At 46.6% G+C, this 22,604-nt stretch overlaps 1 protein-coding gene across 3 annotated transcripts in view; it reads left to right on the top strand.

Moving 5' to 3' along the window:
• The window catches only part of LOC116429173 (uncharacterized), a 90,096-nt gene extending 82,788 nt beyond the window's left edge, over window positions 1-7,308 (top strand). For 2 of the 3 annotated variants that reach the window (XM_031981796.2, XM_076365766.1), the window contains exons 11-14: window positions 1,327-1,442; window positions 1,704-1,914; window positions 2,896-3,390; window positions 3,759-7,308. In XM_031981796.2, the coding sequence (XP_031837656.1) occupies window positions 1,327-1,442; window positions 1,704-1,914; window positions 2,896-3,390; window positions 3,759-5,823 (2,887 nt within the window). In that variant the 3' untranslated portion in view covers window positions 5,824-7,308. The remainder of the gene's footprint in view (window positions 1-1,326; window positions 1,443-1,703; window positions 1,915-2,895; window positions 3,391-3,758) is intronic. The other variant, XM_076365767.1, reaches the window with a different exon arrangement.
• Window positions 7,309-22,604: the final 15,296 nt, after the last annotated feature.

The following is a 22,604-nucleotide window of genomic DNA, read 5'->3' as shown; positions in this document are numbered from 1 at the left end:
GACTGTCATCAAAATGATTTCCGCTTGCACGAGGTCGAAGTCGCATCGATCACGATACAAACGTATGCGTCTGAACCCGGGTAAAAAGGGGCAGGCGGGGGTGGCGTTTGAAAGTCGTCTCTGTTAATGGTCCTGCGTCGTTTCCGGATGCAGAGCGATGCACCACGCCCTCTGCTTATGCACCGGGCGCATCGCGCTCCTCCCGCCTCCCGCCGCAGGGACGTATTCTTACGAGGAGGACACAGTGACACGCGCCGATATCGATCAGGCCGTGTCACGGACCGTGCGGAGCACGACCTGCGCTCGCCTTCGGTCCGCGTGCATTAAACAGCTTTGTTTCGCTTAATTGGATCGACCCAGTTCTTCGGGACACGGCCGCCCCGTCGCAGATGCATATGCATCCGATGCAACCGGAAATCGCGGGTTCATCCAGCCGGCTAGACGGATGAATCGCGAACAGTTTGTATCCGCGACTCGAATGCTTCCCGTCTCTTCGATGACGCCGGGAATGCTGATCGTCAGTCTCGTGATCTTTCGCTTCCTTTGAAAGGCTCGCCGACTGTGAAGCGGACTGGTATAGATTCGTTCCTGTGCGTGTACATCTGCGAGCTCGTGTACGCCTAGATCTTTTGAAACGTTTCGATTTATGATACAGAGTCGCGATTTAGGAAGCAGGCTTTTCGCAACTGCGAGAAGAAACGTTTTTAACGCCGAAACTACGTACTTTCGTATTGTTGAAAAGGTTGCAGATACTTCTCCGGGGAATTAAGATATTGATTTAACCCTTGGCACTCGAAAGTTCTTCACTAGAAATATTCAATTTTCTCCGATGAGGTAGAGACGATGTTCTTTGAAACTAATTAACGAGAAAATATATATAAATTGAGGAAAGTTATTTTATTTTATTATTCCACATATTGATGCATCATGCAAAGCTTAATGTTATATATAAGACTTTACAATTTTGCAAATCAAATCAAGTGGTGACTGAGAGTGATCTCTCGAGTGCAAAGGGTTAATAATGCGCAAAGTGGAGTATAAAGTCAATCGAAATTTTAATTGATGTGCTCTGACAATTAGAGTTTCTATAGAAATATTGAAAAAAGTCAACTCGCTGCTCGGTAATTCTAGGGGGAAGTGGGTGAAATTTATTTGACAGAATGTTTCAAAATAATCGACTGCCTCGAATAGAAATATTGTTTCTACATAAAGTCATAACGTATGTATGTTTATATTTACTACTAATTGACAGTAGAGATTTTCATCGCGGTCGTCATCTCTCATTGCCAATAAAATCACAGCAATCGTTTATTCTTCACAATCCAGGAACCCGAATATCGCGAAACGGTACCCATACCTGACGGACGGATTGAAGGAATGGGGGCAGTACGAGATCGAGTGGCCAGAATACGATCCCCACAACCAGACCTATTTGAATCTGAGTAAGTTCACGTGACGTTGCATTTTCTTCAACAGTTTGAAACGAAAAATTGTCTTATCATAAAGAAGAATTTTTATTACCGACCCAGCTTTGACGATAACCTTTTCGATTTAGATTTCTGTAAACGAACGTACCAAAAATACTGAAATGAGTATACGTACTTGTAATTATTATCATAGAAATAATTGTTACCTAACGATGACCGAATGACGCTAAACTGAAGAAAAGTTTGAAATACCTGTTACTTTTCTGACTGTCGCAGCAATTCCACCAACGATTGGCTCGCGGTACCGCGCGACGGAGATGCTGTTTTGGAACGAGCACCTGCCGAACCTGCTGCGTCATCCGAACAAAGATACACTGTCGCCGTTGTTACCGAAAAGGCCGCGACCGTCGATTCTCGACAAAGCGGACGGGATCGGAAGGTACGCGAACGCTAGTAACAACAGGAACTACGAAACCTACGGCACTAGGTTGGTAATGAATTCGAAAAACGCCGGTTTCTGGATCGCTTCAGCGAAGACCCGATTTAGAGCGTCGGTCTGGGAATTTCCCTGGCATCCTAAAACGGTCGTTAAAGCTTCGGAACTGATCGGTGTTTGCATTTTATTTCCGGCGTCTCGATCGCGTTAATTCGAGAGAGCAATTTCGAACAAAGATATCGATCCGCCAGCAATTGCGTTAATGCGATCAACGGGAATATCGAATTTCTGGGACAATTAATTTGAATATTTTGTTGCTAAAAACATTCCTGCGTCGCGTCGCGTCGAATGCAATTCCAGCTTTATAAAAAGCTTCGAGGGTGCGTTAATTGGAAAATTAAATAGACTCATTTCCGCGTACCTTTATGCAGGCACGCCGGTATTGTTTCACACCGTGGACAGAATATTTAATGAAACGTCACTTGCACCACGTCGCGTCCGACTCCCGCCGGCCACCCCCGAATGCTTAACTGTCTGCACGCACCAGTTGAATGGAATTTATTCAAATGTCTGTGCAATGAACTAACAGATTAGCAATTTAGGGGTTCAATTACGCGTCCCCTCGTGATAATGTGTTTCCCTTTCAAGAATTCCGTTGCCTGTCTAGCCCGGTAATCGATAAAAAACACGCAACTCCTTTTATTCTCGGTCTACAGCGCCATTGAATTCGAAACAAACCACTCGTACCACGTTATCATCCGATTGTGAAGCTACTCTATATTTATCCACCTCGTTTAGAAATTTGTCAAAATTATGCAATTAATTCTCATGGCTAGAAAATCATATAACGAGCAATAATTTTCATTACGACATATTAAACCCCAAAAGAAAATTCTTTTGTAAAGATGCAATCCTCATTTTCCTCCGCAACATTTCTCAACGTCTCAAGAAGATTTCATTCGAATAACGACCCATCACATCCACTCTTACAGCTTGATACATTGTCGAAGTGCACAACGCTCGCTGTTCTAGGTACCCGTCAAAGGAGCTACATCTAATACCGTCCGCCACGACAGAGGCCGGCGACAAAGCGACGACGCCGGATTCCACGTCGAGTCGACCGGACGAAGAGACCGTGTCGCAGCCGAGCACGCCAAAGAGCTCCTCGGTGATCACGATGCTGACGGGTCTCGGCGTGGTCTTCCTCCTGATAAACTTCACCGCGTTCCTCTACCTATACTGCAAGAAACAGGACCTGAAGAGCAAGGAGGCCGGCCTTAAGCGGCGGGCCAGCCAGAAGGAGGAGTCGAAGCGTGCCAAGTCTGAGAAATACGATAACCACTACGGCGAGCTGGGTTACAAGAGCGACAGCAAGCCGGACCTGAACGACGTCATAAAGAACGACAAGGCATACGACAACAACTCGAACTTCGGCAGACGCTCGAAACTGTCCAGACAGAACTCCGGCTCCACCATCGACACCCACATCAAGGTTCGGGAGTGGATACAGCAGGAGATCGTGCACAGGTCGGTAAAGATTCCGTTTCCAGTGAGCGTGGCCGGCCCGATCGCTTTGAACTGCCCCCCAGCCCGCCCTTAGTAATTGCACAGATTCGTGGCGAGGTCCCGGCGAATTCGCCGGCTGAACTTGGCCGTCGGACGGAGTGCTAATCCAATTAGCGGTTTAGCTTAAAGACACGCTTGTCCCCTGCCCCGGCGAATAGAGGATTCAATGGGTCCAACTATTCGGCTGATTCGTCAGAAAATCGTTGCCCGATTGTTCCATCGGAGGCCGTCGAGGGGACTTCGTCCCGAGAAATCGTCCTCTCGCGATTCAGCGATCGCCCTTACAATTACCGGTTCATCAAACTCAATTTCTTTGTGTGTTCGCGAAGGTGTTCGCCTAGGTACCTACGCAAAACGCGAGAAACTCTACAGAGGGAGCACCAGGACAAGCTCAGCAAACAGCAGGAGGAGGAGAAGAAGAAGCTGGAAGAGGAGATGCTGAAAGAGAGAAAGGAGGAGCCGATCTACGACGAGAGTCCCGCATTAGTCGTCCGACCTGGCAAGAAGTCAAAGCTCCCGAAAGTCTCCGTGGCCGTGGACGCCACACCAGCGACGAGGACCGAATCGATCCTCAACCAGGTGCCGATCGAGTTGGCGAAAGGCGTGGAGGCTCCCGACGAGCCGTTCGACGTTCAGCCGGCTCCTCAGGTGGTCGTGATCGAGCATCATCACTCGAGGAGCGACCCGCTGCCGATGGAGAACGTGCTGAGGAACGTCAAGCCGAATTTCTCCACGACGAGGATCTACGAGTCGGATTCGGGCAGCGCGAGCAGCTTGTACGCGAAGATCAATCCGAAGATGAAGTCCAGGCTGCCTCGCGTCGAGCTCGGCGTGAATACGGAAGCGCCCGCCGCGGACGAGGCGGAGGAGATTTACATAAAAACCGGAGCGAAGCTGACCACGTTCGCCGCTAGTATCACGCCGTGCGACATAAACGTAACCTGCAGGGAGCCGATAGCGGAGAGAGAGTGCATCAGCCCGGAGGAGGCGTTGAGGACGATCAAGCGCAGGAACTACCCGAAGGTGCTCCCAGACATCGAGAAGAGGCGATCGTTGCCGGCGCCGAGCAGCCTATTCGTACCCAAACAGCATGCCAATTCGCTGAGGGACTACGTCAAAGGGGGGCTTCACTTATCCCCGACCTCTCACCAGCCGCCGCAGCCTCCGCCGAGGATGTTCGGTCCGTCGAGGAGCTTGGACTTCGCCGAGGAGAACGAGAACCAGTTCGAGACCGAGCCGGTCACGACCAATCTCCACGTCGGCCCGTTGCTAAGGCGACAGGACGGCTCGAAAAACAATTCCGACCCCAGCATCATTGACTCCCTCGACGAACGGATGGACAGGTCCTCGAGGACGCAGGCCGGCGGCAGCGTGGACACGATCTACTCGAACCCCATGTGTCCCGTTCACGGGATCGGCCAGCCAATTTCTCAGAGCGTGGACAAGAACATCGGCATCCCGACCGCCCTCCTCGAGACTGGCATCGGGAACCCGAATTGGTACAAGTGCACCTCGGGGAACGAGACCTCCATCACCACCGCGTCTTCGGAGCCGCGGATCATAGGCAAGGAGGCGTCTAATCAGATCCAGTTCGGGTCTAATTGGGAGACGAGGACCCCGGCTATGGAGCCGAGGATCGTGATCACGCCAAGAGTGGGCAATCTTCTTGGCCAGGCGAATCAGAATCTGAGTCAAACTGTTGTCAACCTGGGCGGTGGAGCTTCGAGCGATAGATTGGATAAGTCGACTCCTAGTACCGTGTCCGACTCGACGATAACCAGTATTGGAGCGAAGTGTCAAATCGACTCGGCTGAACGACTTCAGCAAGACTTGCCCGTCAACAGCTCGCTGCCGGAGTCCAGAATTCCAGCGGTGGCTAACCTAGAGAGGAAAGAGCCAAGGATAATAATCACCCCCAGAGACCCTAAAGGCTCTTCCTCCAGCCTGAAGCAACCGAAGATCATCATCAAGCCCACGTCGAGTCTGCAGAGGACCAGGGACCAGAGAAACATACCCAAAGTCTCGGCTATTCCGTCGCCAGAGGCTCAGTGTCCACAGATCAGTGAGAAGGACAGGCTGCTGGACCAACGGGAGAAGCCTCCGTTAAAGGAAAAACCAAAGGTTACGAGGATCCCGTCATTTTCCAGGCGCATGGACGATCCTTCTGGCGGAATCGAGAGGCCAGGTGCTCCCGTGTACGCTGAGAAAGTCGAGATCGTGCAGAGGGTGGAGGCGGTGGCCGGCAAAGGCTCGAACGCCTGTATAACTGGCGACGGTAAGTCGAGCATTCCGACGTTGCAAAGGAAGGACGCTGAAAAGTCCTCGAGTGCGGACTCCAGTAATGGGAATTCGAACACCGGGACGATCAAGAAGAAGCCTGTGAACAGGAAGTAGCTGATACCCGCAAATGACGCATTAGGGCAGCTGGACATCATCTTCTTTCCGGTAACCCGATTTTGTCGCGACCGCTCGAGACGCGTTGACGAGGAGACAAATGAGTTTAGTGGGATTCTGGGATTTTGGATTCCCCAAGGAATCGGCTCTGTTCAGTTGTGCTCCGACATTATTCGATGACTGAATTTCAGGCATTATGAAGAGGCGCAGGAATATAAATTAATTGAGGTCTGATTAAGAGGGACACTTGGGTGAAATGGAACATCTGCTTCATTCGTATTTAATTAATTATTAAGAGACGATTACGGTGATTCGAGTTTGCTGGTAGGCTAACCGAATGCTTCAAAGTTGGATAGTCGGGTGTTTGCTTGTAAGATGAATTCAATTTATCGAGAGATCGTCGAGGATGCTCTGTTACGTGCCTTCGAACAATGTAAATATTATCCTTGAATGTATCGCGGTGTTTTCCGATATTCAATTGGAATTTTCTCGGGACAACGATGTAACGTCCGACGTATTCGATTAAGGGGCTAGCGTAGAATAAGTTTCCGCAATAATATTCATCGCGGAGAGCCGTGCATTTGCGTAATGCGCTTCGGTATAGTTTCCACGTCGTCGGGGAAGTGTAGATATCGGTTTCTTTTTTTATAAACAGCCGTGGCGCGTTGGTCGTGTATATAGTTCGTTCATAAATGGAGCCGCGAGAGCTACTTCGAGGACACTACACGAGTAGCCGAGCAGTTCTTTCTGCCTTCGGAGTAAAGGAAATTTTTAAGGACCATCATTTTATACTGGCGAAAGAGGGAGGAGCGTTTGAAATATTTTCTTAACTCGCGCACTTGAACTTGTATTAAAAAAGTTTCTTTGAAGTACGATAACAATCTCCAGCCAGGAATGTGGAAGATTGTTATTCGCAGTAACCCTTCAAGACTGTACTCAAATATGTAATAAGTAGACTGCGGATGTTTGTGTAAACCCAAAATTCCCGAGGTTAATTCGTGAAAAAGAAACTTCCACGAAATTCTATTCCCCGCGCTAGAGGTTTTATCCCGTTCGCGGTAACAGGCATTTATCTTTGGACTTTATATAAAGCTCGTTTTCGCTGAGTTTCACGGGACAGATGATGCTGTGAGCGCATGAACTTCCGCAGTCCAGTAATAAGTCCGGTAATAAGTAGTTGCGTCTAGTATACATGCATTTCTCCAGATCTAACCATGTTGTTATTTATGTAAATCAGCAGTTAATTGCAATATCTTTCTTTCCAGTCGACTGCGTTGTAATTAACGCCACTCACACGACCTTCCTATACACCGAACATTCTACTATCCTTCGCAAAAACCACGTGAAAGATTATCGTTTCAGAATCCTGTCGTAATCAGCTGAAAGAAGATCTAAATCTGTTATCTCAAAGAATCCGCTTGTAAAGTTTGAAGCGGAATTTCGAAGAGTACTGCGAAAATGATTGGATCTTAGATTCTGTGTTCTTTGCTACCAAACAACATCCCTGCACGGTCGATCAACGAATGCGTAAAAGGTCTTGGGTTATCATTTCTGGTAGCATGCGGTTGGCGTATCATTTGTCTCGCAACTCTGCCTTTATCTGAGGAAAACTTTGTTGTTAAGTAAAACAAAGTCTATAAGTCATCGCAGAGCTGTTGTGTGCTACGTCGCGCTGCCTCGCGAGGTGGCGGGCGGGCACAAAAACGGCCGGTCGACTTCACCACCTCGATTTCCGCGGCGTTCGCCCGCGAATCGAATTGATTCTCGAAGTTCCAGCCGAGTAATGCGATTTCCCTGCCGACCGATAAAGAAAACTTGCTTCCATCTTGCTCCGTCTCCTCCGTGATTACTCGCGGCACCATTTTGCCTGGCCAATTGGACAATGGAATTGATTTTACAGTCCGTTCCCGGGAGGAAAGTTCGACGATTGCACAGTTAACCCTTTGCACTCGAATGTTCCTTACTAGAAATATTTAACGTTTCTTTACGAGGCGAAGACGATGTTCTTTGAGACTGATTCGAAGAGAAATCACCAGTACATTGAGGATCGAAGCTGTTTTATTCCAATGTTTCACGTCTCGAGGCATTATACAAATTTTAAAATTAAATATCACATTCTACAGTTTTACTGTGTCAAATCAAGTGATAACTGAGTCACCTCCCGAGTGCAAAGGGTTAAATTTAAGCAAGCATATTTTTTTCTTTGGAATCACTTTCAAGATATCATAAAATGTTCAAAGTTCAAATTCACCTGAATATTCACACCATCCTCGTACGCGAAGAACCTTCAATCGCAACGCCGTTAAATAGATAACCTATTATTGCTTAATAAATTATAATTTCTAAGCAACTTCTGGTTTCCACGGGCACCGAAGGAATCTAATTTCAACAAGACAAACTGCCGCACAATATCAATAATCCAGCGAGCAGGTATAATTGAGTTTTCCAAGTTCCAAGTATTACGCGATACCGAACTTCAGCAGTTTACGGCAAGTAGTTTCATATATCATCAAACTAACATTCTTTATCAGCGGCAAGCCGATGGTCGTGCGCTCCGGCCGTATTGAAATATCGCTCACGGCGTCCCATAAAATTTGTATATCAAGTGAAACAATAGAGTGCAAGCGAATCGGCGACGTTTACAGGGCCCTTTATCTCGTGAAACATGCAAACACCGGTTCTTCGTCATATTTGTCTGCAGGAACGCACGGGAGCGGCGGTAAATATTCTGGATCGTATTCCGGGATCGACTACGAGCTTTCGAAAAAAAAGGGAAACGACGGGAAAGGATAAGGAAAGGGATACTATGGAAACTTTATGAGCCATTCGTTACCGTGAACCATGAACACGGCCGGCATACAATTTTCGCGCACTCAACGCGCGAAATAGACTTCAATAAGGGCGGGAAACGTATAAGCCTTCGGTTACGAGGGGAATCCCGCGTCGGATCGCGCGCGGTCTTGAAAAAAGGATCCTCGGCAGGGGTTGTTTATCATACACGCATCCCCGGCTCCCGCATAAAATTTCGCCGGCCGTGTATTTTGCGTGATACCGCAGGTGCGAGGCGCCGGATCCGTATATCTTCGGCCCCCGCGGAAACCGCGGGGTATCGACACCTGTAGAAATTGCTCGATAGTTCTCATAATTCATCGTGATTCATTGTTTACGCGTCACGTCGCGCGGGAAGATCGAGGGTGGCGCGATGAAAGTTCGAGTCTGCGACGGAATACGAAATCGAACTTCGCTACGCGCGCTCCTATGGACCCCCGATTTGCCAGCTGGCGTATGGCGCGTGTTCGATGAATTTCTGTTACGTTTAATGGATCGGGACATCTGGAGCTCGACGCTTCGGAAGTGGTTCGGCGGTGTTAGTCCCTCGAAATGGCCGGTTTGATGCCTCGGGTAATTAGAAACATACAAATTTGTGTGTGTTGGTGTCCTTTTTATGGGTTAATATCCGGTAAGGGAATATTAAATGCAATTCACCGATTGCTCTCTTTTTGCAGTATGGTCGATACAATCGATTTGTGCTTAATCATTTACGAGTACGAATAGTTTGAGGAAATGACAAATTCTAGATTTATTCTGTATTTAACTTCAGGTAGGAAAATTAGGTAATATTGATCTTCGATTGATAGATTTTGAGATAAAGAGTTGAGTATCAGTTTCATTTGTGTTAATGTATTAACGTCATTGACCGAGAAAATGAACTTTCATTCAATAGTACGTTATATGGAGAGAATTTTATTTTTCAGAATGATCCGTTGATTAATTAAGAGGCTGTATTAATCACATCGAAAGCAACGTGAGAATGATGATGAGAATAAGTTACAACGAAAAAGTACGTTTCAGGCAGTTGGACCGACTGGTTCGTTTCGTAACGAATTGGAACTGTATTAATAGCAATAACACGTGAAAGGAACGGTGGAATCCGTGGTGGAAATTGCGGATCCGTCTACGTGGCTGAAAGAGGGCACGCGAGCTCGCAGCTAAGTCGCGTATGTGCGAATCCACAACGAGAAAATATATCCAAAGGCAACATCGGGCTAATTTGCATTGCTAAACATCGTTTTACATTCGATCCGGAGCTGGCTCCTTCGACGCTTATGTTTGCGCACGCAGACGCGGGATCCTAAACTTGCCTGAAACCGACAAGTTTTACAAGAGAACGGTTAAACATCCCGCGGGTTGCAGTCGTCGTTCCTGTTAAATTGTTTACAGAGTACACCATATGCTCATCTTAATGGGCGCCGACGATCATTATTCCATACGATGAATTAGTATTATTACAGTAACACTACGTGTGTTTATGAAAATTCATGTCACCGTGTGGTATTTGATATCCATTTCCAACAGCGAGTGTGGGTTTACAATTTATACATCGGACTGAAGATTTTGGTGAGTTTAATAATAGCAGAAATATTAATTTAGGAATATCGAAGATATGAGGTCTGATAGTTGCCTCGTATTTGTTCGTTGTTAGTGTCCTCCTTTAACCCATTGCGGACGAAGATTCTTCGAAAGAAAACCTTCAACATATGAAGCTAAATTATACATCAATTGCTTAATTGATAGAACGAAGGAAAACTACGCGCTGATCTCTTACTGTTCGACTAATTAGATCATTTTTCCACGACTTAGTCTTCCACATCTGAACATTTCATCTCACCGAATTGCCGACATCCGTCCGCAAAGGGTTAAAACAAAGAAATGGATTCCATAAACTTCTTCCTTTAGACACGAAGTATTGAACGAAAATTGTTATATCCGTCGATTCGTGTATTACCGAAACAACAAAAATTTAATCAATATTACACAAGAAAATTATAAACATATGTAGCGACAAAACTTTCGAGTTCAAATGATTAAGATATGAAGCTTCACTCTCGTAGAACAGAAGTGCGGTAAGAAAAAACACGCTGTCGAATCGGAAGTAGAATCGGTGGACACGGCATTTGAAAGTCCAAGTTCCCCGGTTCTCGTATAAGTAAATTTCGCGAATGGGATTCGAGCATAGCGTTTCGAAAAATCGGGAACGCAGCAATACACCCCGCGGTCGAATTAAAACGACACCGAGCCAGATTTATAGTTCCTTCCCTGCCGCGAAGTCGGTGTCGAACTCGCGGGTGGAGCCCCGGCTGCACGGACCAACATTTGTTTTCTTATGAATAATTCGCAGAACCAGAACACAAGAATAATTCATGATACGTGTTTCTCGCGTACGGCCCTAAAAACCGGCTTGGATTTATAGGCGGGCGAGGGAGAGGCCGGCCGCCCCGGCAGTTTCTACGTTTCGCCGTCCGCCGGTGATCTTTAAACGTTGATGTCGTGTCGCGACGGAAACGTGACACGACGACCTGGGTTAGGTTCTTACCGGGTCCCCCGCTGACAGCTCCTCATAATCCATTTAGCCGAGAAATGCCCAAGAGGAAAATATCTTGCGGCTAGAACAGTCGGGTCCCCTATCCTTAAAACCCTGACTTTATGGAAGCTGAAGGCTACGAGGCTCGGTCTTCATCGCGTGACGAATCGCACCCCAACGGATGGCGCTTATAGACTCGATCGCTCAACGGAGCGACACCCAGTATTATTTATCTAATTATTTCATCATCCATACCTGATAGAAAATTGAATTTCGCAGGAAAATAACACGGAAGAGGATCATTCTCGTAGACCCGTTTGGCTCTTCGTAATATTGCAAACTATAATACAGTTTCAACGATTAACCCTTTGAACTCTGTAGGCTCCAATATCGCGCCAGTTCTAATATTAAACATTTTAATAAATTTTAAGAAAATTATATTTCTCATAGATTTATACGAAGTAGAATTTGCACAATATTGCACCAGTTATAATATTAAATATTGTAATGAATCTTAAAGAAACTACCCTAAAATTATTAGATCTTCCAAATACACGAAGTTCGTACTGAGAAGGGAATCAAAGGTCAAATAAATGTTATAACATTGTTAATTTTCAGTAGGACTACTATCGAAATTGCTAGGGGTTGCTGACATATCACAAAACTATGTGGAGTTCTAAGGGTCAAAGGTTTCACATTGTCTTCGTGTATCCTGCAGTTGATATATTATTCAAGATCAGAGTTTCACTTAATTATGAGTTAATTTGCGCGGTTCGTTGGCAATTTTATTGCTAATTCCGTCGTGAAATGTAGTTATTAGAAATGTCCAAGCGAAGGGACCGGTAAGGGATGATTGATGGTTTAATGGGATCCAACTACAACGGAACCGTCCGCGGAATTGCGTCTGATATTTCAGATCTGGACGTGAATTGCCGCGCGTAAGAGGCCACCACTAAGCGAACCCTCGAAGAGACCCGCGGAGGGTCAAGTCCCCTGAAAGGATCACAATAATATCAGACCGTCCTCCGGCTACATATTAAAAGCGTCCCTACCCGGGAGAGAGAAAGCGGGACGAATCCTCCCTATCGAGATGTCCACTCGACCTAAAAATCGAAGGCTCGTCCCACTCAACTTTCCCGATGTCCATCGACGAGGACCTCGGCGATCGGAAGTTTCAAGGGTGGCTCTTTCGCGCATAACGTGTTGGAATATACACAGTGGCTTGAGTCTTTGGGCTTCACCTGGGGAAACCTTCCGAATCCTAGCATATACGAATCCAAAGATCTCGCCATATATTTCATGGCACTACAGAATTGTGTAACTAAATATTTGGAATTCCAGCTAATAGAAACTAAATGGAAACGCGAATCAAGTGTTTTATAATCGTAGTTAATTAAAAGGTTTACAAACTTCAACTTTGGACGTATCATGTACAATTGTCTTTGTAGTAAATAAGCTTTTTCACATTTGATTGACTAAGTTACTGGAAAGAATATTTATTGTTATTATTCCAACACCAATTGGCGTGTTTTGTTATGTTAACATTTTAAACATAATATTTCACTAGTATAGCAATCCATATAATTGGAATGGTAACGAGACCTGTGTTATTGTGACTTTTTACAACCTCATATATTTCTCTTATACAAATAAATATTTTCTCTCTAAAAGCGGAATGAAGAACTCGTCTCCGAGGTCGTATATCCGCAACAGAACAGCATAATTACCGGCCTCGAAGTGCCGATCAGGCACTAAGCAGCGCGAGTACATTCGTCTCTTGTTATCACGCTTGACACTAGTGGCAGACGGTACGGTACGAGCCGCAGCCTAATTCCGTGCCTTCGGGCAGGGCCAATTAATAAATTTGTACCGCTCGGCTGGCCACAGAACAGGTCGTCTCCGCCTCTGCTCCAAGAGGTATCCATTGTTACCGAGACAATGCCGGCTACTTGCCAGTACGGCTACCTAACCGTCCGCAGTAACGACCGAACGCGTTGTCAGATTAATTAGATTTCAAAGCGGACGCGTCTGCGAGGCCGAAGTCTGTTTAATTGGGCCCGAACCCTCCCTTCTCGTCGAGTCAAACCAGCGACAAACGCTCGAAGAACGATAATCGAAAAACAGTGGAGGTAGAAAGCCCACGGCGCTTCTTGACCGGGTCCCATCAACGGATATTCGTAAGTTCTTTTCAACGAACCCGTTGATTATCGGGATCTTCGCGATCTGTAACATAGATCGATCCTTACGTGGAATTTTCAAGTCCTCAAGATACCTTTCAATACCGTTTCCTCTTTAACTATAGAAATATTAACAAGAAGGCATTATAGGAAAATTAAACTATAAAAATTAAATTATAGAAATATTAACGATAAGGCATTATAGACAAAATTAACGAGAAGGCATTATAGAAGAATTAAACTATAAAAATTAAATTATAGAAAAATTAACCAGAAGGCATTAAGTTAGTATAAAAAATCATCTGTATCTCATTAGAATGTGTTAAACTGAAAGTTCGTTTCCTATATCAGATGAATATACAACAATCGCGTATCAAAATAAAAATTGCCGTATCAGAATTGAATAATTACATATATCGATCACAGTAATAACGGGCAACCAAATGTCAACCAATCGATCGCAAGTAATCGATTCAGGTATCCCAACACAACCAGTCCTACAGCAACGACTGCGCGTATTACTTCCAGTCTCCGATCCCATCTTCGCTGGCCAGAATTAAGTACCATTTCCATAGTTCATTATTCCCCGACGGCTAAAAGCCAAACGGTGAGCCGAAAGTGAAGAAAACCGGTTCAGCGTCACGGCGGTAACCGACGCCGGGCTCGAGCACCGACAAAGCTCGATCTTGTAATCGCATTCCGAACGGGGCCGGTGTTTCCAGCGACATATCCGCGGGCGATATCGATTATCGGATGTTCGAGTGATTAAATGCATCTGCGAGGCGTAACGTTTCGGCCGGAGCTCGCCGACGAACGAGCCCCGGTCTACCCGTAAATCACGGAATAGCGGATTTCGAGCGGCTCTTTTTGTTCGGCTACGTCGACGCCGAAAATATCGCTGAACGGCGTCTAATTAGGCGACGTCGATTAGATGTCCGCGTGTCTCCCGGCGCGGTGGCTCGATCGCACTTTCGCGGCAACATCGAGCAGCCAGACGGCGCGACGACCGCGGCCTGGGGAACGTAGCGACGCGTGTGCGCGTCAATCAACCCTTTTGCCGGCGCAATTAACAGTAGCTGACAGGTGCGGAGTGCCTTGCGAAGCCTGTGCGTCTCGCTAAACAGGTTTACTGTTAAGTAACAGCTGGAATATTCATTTTGAACTTGGAATTTCCTCTGTTGATATCGAAGCTCTCTGACAAACAAACTTTTGCGGGAACTTCAATGTATTCTTTCAAATTTCATGAGTTTCTTTACTCTATGTTTTAACCTTCGCTTCGAGAGGAATCACCGAATCGCATACTGAAACTAAATATTAACTCAGCGATTCATTGATTTAACACGTTGACAACCGGTAACGCAGGTCTAACTTTTTCAGAATGACAGTCAATTGATCCTACGCCATTTCGAAATCAAGTAAGTATTGACAAGTTTTATCGTACATTCCTTACATTCATACGCATTTGATTTGCGAAACTGCAGTACGCAGTTGCATACTTTAGGAAATTATGCCTCGAACGTGTTCGTAACCCACAAGTTTCGTAGTCGATTCGGTACCAAACGAAACTTAGCGAAGAACAATTTTTCCTCGCGCGCGATGCACGCTTGACTTGGGAATGGATTGCATTCGCAAATGAAATTTCCGCGAAGAACGGCGGGGTCCGTTTTCTTCACTTTGTGCGTTTGCATTTCATTGCCGGCTGGGGCCGCCTCGTAAAGCGACGTCTTATCCGCGAGCCAAGGGTAAGTGGCGTTTCAGCTAGTCGTATATACCGTATCGTATCCAGGACTGCCAGCCCTAAGGTCAGGCGTCGAATAAAATTTTGACGACTGCTAATTCACGGTACGACGTTATCCCGCCCGACGGCCGAACGATCGATCGATCGTTAGGGTGGTAGGGCGAAACCTCTTTGTCCTAAGTATTCCGGACAGGTTCGGGCGATCGCTCGCCAAGCACGGGGAGTAATTTAATGATTGAATGTCCACGGGACGAGAATTCGATCGGTCGGCGGATGTAATCCATCGGATAATCGATTCATCGTTGTCGCATTTGATGGGGCTTCCCTAGGAATTATTAGATCCAGTTACGACCACCATTCCCCGCACAGGACACAGCGGCGGAACGCTGAAAGCAAACAGGAAAAGAGAGAAGAAAGGATTTCGCGTGGATTGTGCCGGACCGGAACAACCCTGGGACGCATTTTTCACGTTGGCCGCGCGGCCTGGAAACACGATCAACGGGAATATGAATCGAAACATTTTTCTTTCTCGCCCGGGCCGGCCCGCGGAAGCCCGTCGTCCGCGGTGTATCGAGTTTGCCGATTGACGTTAATTCAATCAAACCGTTTTCCACGATAACGCGGCCCGTCGAGCCGCCGCTCTCCGCGCCTCGATTTTCACCGGCAGGATTTACCGTCCGGAGCCGGAGGTGCCGAGCTTCCGTCGCCGTTACGAGTGCACCCTCGGCGCGCGCTTTTCACCGGGCGATCCGCTAACACGCCGCAAAAATATTCCGAGCGGCGATAAAATTCCAGGGCCCTCGCGTAAATTACGCGCGACCGGACAACGGAGTCAGGCTTATCGGACGGTGTCCCGCGTTTCTTCCTCGGCCGGGATTCCCGGCGCTTCTTCATTCGCCCGGTAATTAATACAGAATGCAGGAAATCCCTCGCGAGAGGCGAGGACGGCGGACGCCGCGGATAGGGGGGCTGAAACGAAAGAAAAGGGACGAAAGAACGCGGCTATTCCGGAGACACGGTCCCCGTCTATCTATAATGAAATCTCCGGCAATATTTTCAGCCCGGCGTCTCGCCGAGGACTGCGGCAATGCTACGACCCGCGCGGACACTCCGAATCCGGCTAATGCCGCTGCTCCCGGTTATAATCCCGTCGAGTCCGAAACTTCGTCTCTCGGCGGGACTCGTTTCTCGAGACACCGTTCGCTTCTCTTCTCGCTGTTCTCGGGAATGAGCGTCGATCGCGTTCAATCCCTGGAGCGTTTACCTTTGTCCCCGGCGCTGCTTATGCCTCCGCCAGTGCGCGCCGGATGCTCGCGAGGAGAAATTACCGAAGTCGATTCGCGTCGCGAAGTGGCTCGATTTCAAGAAACGCGACGATCCACCCACGATACATATTTTAACTGAACAACGAGCAGTTGGGTTCTGAGACCCTGGAACGCGACTTTGAAGCGGACCGACGATAGAGTAGCTCGCTGAGATTGAGTGTATCGATTTCTGTGTGCTTCGAGAATGCTGGGAATTCGGTTTACCTTTATGTTCATTAGAAATTAGATGGTGTTTTGCTTAAAATGTGTTGTTTAGTTATTCGAATTGTTATAGATTTATTATAAATGCGAGCTTCGTGAATTAGTTGTCCCTTTACCACACTACGTGAAATTTGTCTAGAAATACCGTATACTTTAATTGTTTATACATATTCGAGTAACGTAAAAGCAGGAGCAGTAAGTAGAAAAGAGTACCATTGGTCAGACACTGCCTCGCCGGTTAAGAGGCGAGGATTCAACTTCAAGGACCTCAATTGAGAATCAAATCACGTTTGCCGCGTTGTGTATCCCACTCGTGTAGATGCGCTCGCGAAAACAACACCGCTGTTCTGTTCTAGAGGAAAATAAACATTGTACCATCTAAGTGGAGCAGACTAATATAGGTCAGACGGTTTCCCGGAAGGTAGAGGAATCCGACTCTACGAGTTAAGACTGTAACCGAGCTTAAAATCGTCGTTCTAAAAATTCTCTGACCGAGGCGGTCTCTTACACTTCATTGACGAAATTGCACAGTAACCGGGGAATAAAACAAACTCCGTTCGATTGGACGTATCGACCGTTCTATACGCAACGCTCGACGTTTCGGAGTGAGCCAAAGGTTCCGTCGACTAGAGGAAAAAAAGGAAGCTTGTTAAAAGGCCACGTTTTTACTCCGCTCGTTACCGAACCTGGCTTACGTATCTGAATCGTCAACGAGCCAACCTTCGTTTCCGATTCGTCCCGCTCCCCTCTTTCCCCTCTCCCTCGCTCTCTTTCTCTTCTCCTATTTCTCTTTGCCGACTGTTACGCTACACCTTGTCAATTCGTCGCAGATTTCTATTTGGTCCTGCGACCCGAATTGAACGCCGCGCCCAGTGTTTCATTTTATTTCCACTTTGGCCGCGGATACGAGCGGGTCAGGGGCAACGGGAACACGATCCGCCAACGCCGCCGTCGCTCTTAGAGGTTGTTGCCGCGCGAATCTATTTTCCTCGGCTCCATTGTTCCCGTTCGAACGGCATTAGAGCCCTGCCGTGGGACTCGCCCGGATTTTCAAACCGCTGCCGGGAGTTCCGATAAAGCCCGCCGCGATTACATTCCCCGAGTAACGCTGCTATCGGGACGCACTCCAGTTTTCGTCAAATATTTTTCCGGCCTCCGAGCGAGCGTCTCACCTTTTGCCACTTCCTTTTAACGGCGAATCAGATGAATCAGCTTCGCCAATATTTGCACGCTCTCCGCGACTTCTCAGTCTACTGCTCTTTTTTCCTGTTTATTTGCGTGCATCGATCCATCCTTTAAAGTTTTTCAGTCGAGAGTAATGTCCGTTTGTAACGGTTGTTTTCATCTCGATCGATGTCGATGGAGAATAAATATTGATAGAGAGTTCTCGTTTGGTAACCGGAGGAGAGGCTAACAAGAACGTTGTGTCTAACGATGAACGTGGAGGAAAACAGCGACCACTGGTAACGTAACAATATTCTTGACTGTCTTCGGATCCACCTCATTTTTCACCTCTTCGTTTCTTCTGGTAACGATCTTTCCACTCCAACAGGGAGGAAACGTTTCCCCGCGAGCCGGGCCTGACCTCTTTCTGCAGGTCCGGTCTCATTATGTAAGAAATAATTAATAATCGTGAAATTTCTCATTAGAGTCTCTTTTGCCTGACATTAAGACAGGCCTCGGAGAAACAATTAATCATACATCGTGCATATACAGAATCTATCGCTAATCTAACAGGTACTTCAAAGGAGACCCGCGTTGTTAATTAAGGAACGCTCCGGCTCGGAAGCGTATAATTACAGACTTCCCGATCATTTTCATTGAATTGTGGAACTCCGGTGTCTGCAGGAACCACATGAAAGCCTTCGAACGTGTACTAAGGAACATTCGGTTCATAAAACGTTGTAGATCCTGTATATTTGAAACTCATTTCATGAACCACAAAATTTCTTAAAAAAGAGTCTCACCGTATAAAGAAACAAGACTAGAATAAAACTGATTACAATTATACTTACCATTTTTGGTAAACAATTCAACAATTTCTCTTGCAATATCGATTTGGATCTGTGACGAAGTTTCTTAATGAATCTCAATGCATACAAAATATTCCTCAATTATCAATATTCTGCAATTATCAACGTCCAATTTCCGACCATCCACTTGAATCAATCCTACTAGGTTCATCAGGTTTATCTGACTCAATTATGTCATTTTTTTCAGCAACGTTTCATTTATACAACCTTTTTCCAGTTAATTACATCGCAGTTTTGTTTAGAATAATTTCTATACGAGATCATTCATAAAAACTTGCCCTAGTACATCTGCTTCCGCTGTTATTAACCCGTTGCACTCGAAAGATATCCACTGGAAATATTCAACATTAACGGTAACTCACAGATAAATTAAGGTACAAAGCTATTTTATATTAATATTTCACATAGCAACACAAACTTTAATTTAAAATACTAAATATTCCACTTCATAGTTTTATCGTATTAAACCAAGCGGTGACTGAGAGTCTCCTCTCGAGTGCAAAGGGTTAAAAGCGTATCAAATATATGAATCGAGACGAGCGAGCAGCAGGGCCGATACGAAACGCGTCAAATCGTAGATATTCCGCGAAGCGCCGTCACACTTCAATCCTGTTGCACCTGGCGTGGCTCACCGTTTTGTTTCGCCGGTGCAAATTGAATTTCACGGCGTTTTTCATTCATTCTCATCCGGCTTTGAGGATTGCCAGGGCGAAACTCCCATCGAGCTCCCCGCGCCGTTCGGCCCGCAAAGTGCGGCGGGTCCGAGGCTGGTTGCCAGCAGCTGCCGTTGAAGCCAGTCACCTTCTTTCAGCGGCCCACCCCTATCTCCGCATCAGCGTGCCTTGAGAGACGGTCGACAGGGTGATTCATCTTCCGGGAGGGAATTATTGTGGGCTGGCTGGTGCGCGAAACCTCTTCGTGACTAGTCTTCCTTTAGTGTCAGCTTCTCACACTTCTTCTACCTCTTCCTACTCTTCTTGCCGCCTGCCCCTCCACGGTCCGCTGATCCCATGCCAGAGTCACCCCCAAACATATCACCGCCGGCGTTGCCCTGTCTCGTTAAACTAGGACAGTTCGACGGCTTTGCCCCCTCTCGACTTACAGCTCCCCGAGATTCCTTTTCTGAACGTCGGTTAATTATCTTCCGCGCTGCCCCCGAACTTTCAACAAATTCGACAGTTGCTTTACATCCTGCTAATTAAGATTGACGAATGAGAGGGACGTTACCGTGCGTATTTTTATGGAAGTATGGCACTTGTAGCTCTCCAACAGAGGGCCGATACGCCCGAGGCCTTTCTCGCTCCTAGTCTCCTAAATTCTCCTAGTCTCGCTCCTAAATTTGTATATTAGTGTTGTAAGTTCCGTTAGGTACCTTCATAAACCGGGACACAAGCATTTGGAGCTCTCGTGACGGTAAGAAGTCGCAAGGACCGATCGCGCTCACCTCCTCTCGCTGGGGCGACGACGATCAGGTCTCGGAAAACCGACAACGCTGGGGTTTTCCCCAAAAAGGAGTGGACCTTCCTTCTTAAGGAGCGAAAAAGCAGAAAGAGACACATGTTGGCGGGTAAAAGCATTACGAGAGAAAACACGAACACTTCCGATAGTTGTGAACGCGTCGGTCTTGTCAAATAAGAATTCATCCTGACCGGAATTCTGTATAGTCTTTCAGAACACCCTTACAGTGTCCGCTAAATACCTTCCACTGGTCCCGGCGTCTAAAGCATTGGTAGACGAACGAAACGCCTCACTCCCTTTCTCACAAGCTTTTCTTAGTCTATCCTTTATAGTAAATCCTAGGCCGCTTCAAAAGTGTTGGCCATGGTTCAACGCGGTGGAATCAGGTCCAAGGGTTTGATCTCAACACGTTCAACCCGGCGCATTTTTTCAAAGTTTCTATGTTCGGCGTACACAAAATGATAAATTGTTTATTCATCTGGCAGCGATTGTTCACTTGAGTACTTTTCACGTTATCAGTAAATCATCAGAGTCTGAGTAGTTGTGTGAGCTATTAAAAATACTATGAAGAAGTAGTACGTAGAAAAATGTTTTATTTGTGTGCAACACTGAGTTGAACGTGTTAGAGTATTTGTTTGTGTTAATCGAATCTCAGTGAACGTTGTTTGCTTGATGTCTTATAGGATCGTTTTGGTCATTGACAAGCTACAAGTCCTGATTATCCAAAAATTCATCTCGATCCAAAAAATTACATCAGAAGCGCAATTGTACTCCGCTCCTCCCTAACGACAAAGGCTTTCACGTGACATTTTATTCTCGTCGCGAACGGTCGAAAGTAATTCGCGGAAACACATCGATATTTCGAACGAGCATTTCGAACGGCCATTAAATTCTACGGGAAGTATATTCGGCGAGAAAATATTTCCAATAAATATCCCAGTGACATTAAACAAATTGAATATTACATGAACGATGTGTAAATGGAATGCCTTGGGGGGGTTTAATGAACTTTAATCGGGAGCGTTTCTGCTTCGGACATCATTAAAACCGTGTATGATCAAAAATTGAGCCAACGCACCAAGAATTTCTCGCCTACGTCGTTCACTCGGATCGGTTAACCCCTTTTTCAGTATAATATCGTGTCAGAGTCGTGATGAAAAGGGTTCCATTCTGAATGTCGTTTAGTCTCTTCAAATACAAATTAAACTACTTTCCTATTACCGATCGTTAACACCTAGAGTAAACGTAGACATAAAACTATCAAAGACATGTCATCTTAAATAAAGTATTTCAATCATCAAACGTGGATCCAAGACGCCATAAATACCTCAGCGAAACACTATTACATTTCCTCGTATCGCGAGAAGCTTCCCACGTTTCACGAAAGACTCTCACAGCCCACTCGCAGATTAAGTGTTAAAAGGTCACGTATCGGAAGGTTTCGCGTTTTCGACCGCCGAGTAATTGGCGTTCATCGATCGGCTCGGCGATATAGATGACACGTTTAATTACGATACGACGGGTACAGGTGTTCGCAGATGGCTAGGAACTAACCAGCAAGTTTAGAATATCCCCTACCCAGGAGGATAGCGTTGGCCGGGGGCGGCGCCGATCGGAAGTTGAAGCCAGGCGCCGATGTTTCAGCAATTCGGGAATGAGAGAACTGCACGGACAGGTTTAAGAACCTGACACCGACACGTGACCCGTTCGCCGGCTCCACGTAGCGAAGTGATCCCCGCGTATCCGCTGTTACAGACGCCCGTGGCAGTTGCCTCGCCTTCCCCGGGACTAGAACTGTCGTTGTTCCCGGAACGTAGTCTTCCGTATCCTTCTGTCTTCCCGGTTGCACCCCAATTTGCATGTCTTCAACTCCGACAGTATTCATCCCTCTTTAGCTTTGATAAGGTTCAAACCTCTTAGCCCGCGGGAACTTCTAAGCCTCGAGCTAGGATTTGGCAGGCGTACGATGATCCAGGTACTTTGAGCACCAAGTTTATCTCGCGCGAAAGAGTATAGAGGGACGTTCGCGAAGAAGACTTCAAACGATGAAACCACGAACTGTGTTACTTTCCTAAGATAGTTACTGGCATTTACGCTTGCATCTACTCGAGAAGTAGATACCTACAGCCATTCCACTAGAATCCGCGGAAAGAACCCTATATCAAAGGTAGATGACAATGAAACATTCTAGTCTTACTCAGTTCAATCAACTAAGTTGCCAAGTTCCCTTAATCTCAATGCACTATCTCAATCCGCCGATAGACTACACCCAGGCGGTAATCACAAAGCATTCCTCCAGGCCACAGATACTCGCCGACACGGACGAAGATCTCGCCGCTAAATAACCGCGGGCAGTCCTGACGAAAAACGGCGCCGATCGAAATCGGACACTTCAATCTTCCCCTTCCAGGGAGTCGGACGTTTTGATTAAGAAATAACGCCCGACCCTTCCGGGGCGCGGCGCGTCGCGTCGCGAAGCAGAAACTC

Source organism: Nomia melanderi, chromosome 3 (genome assembly GCF_051020985.1).
Source record: "Nomia melanderi isolate GNS246 chromosome 3, iyNomMela1, whole genome shotgun sequence".
Lineage (NCBI taxonomy): Eukaryota > Metazoa > Arthropoda > Insecta > Hymenoptera > Halictidae > Nomia > Nomia melanderi.
Note: the sequence above shows the minus strand (reverse complement) of the source record. Positions and strands in the feature narration are given on the sequence as shown.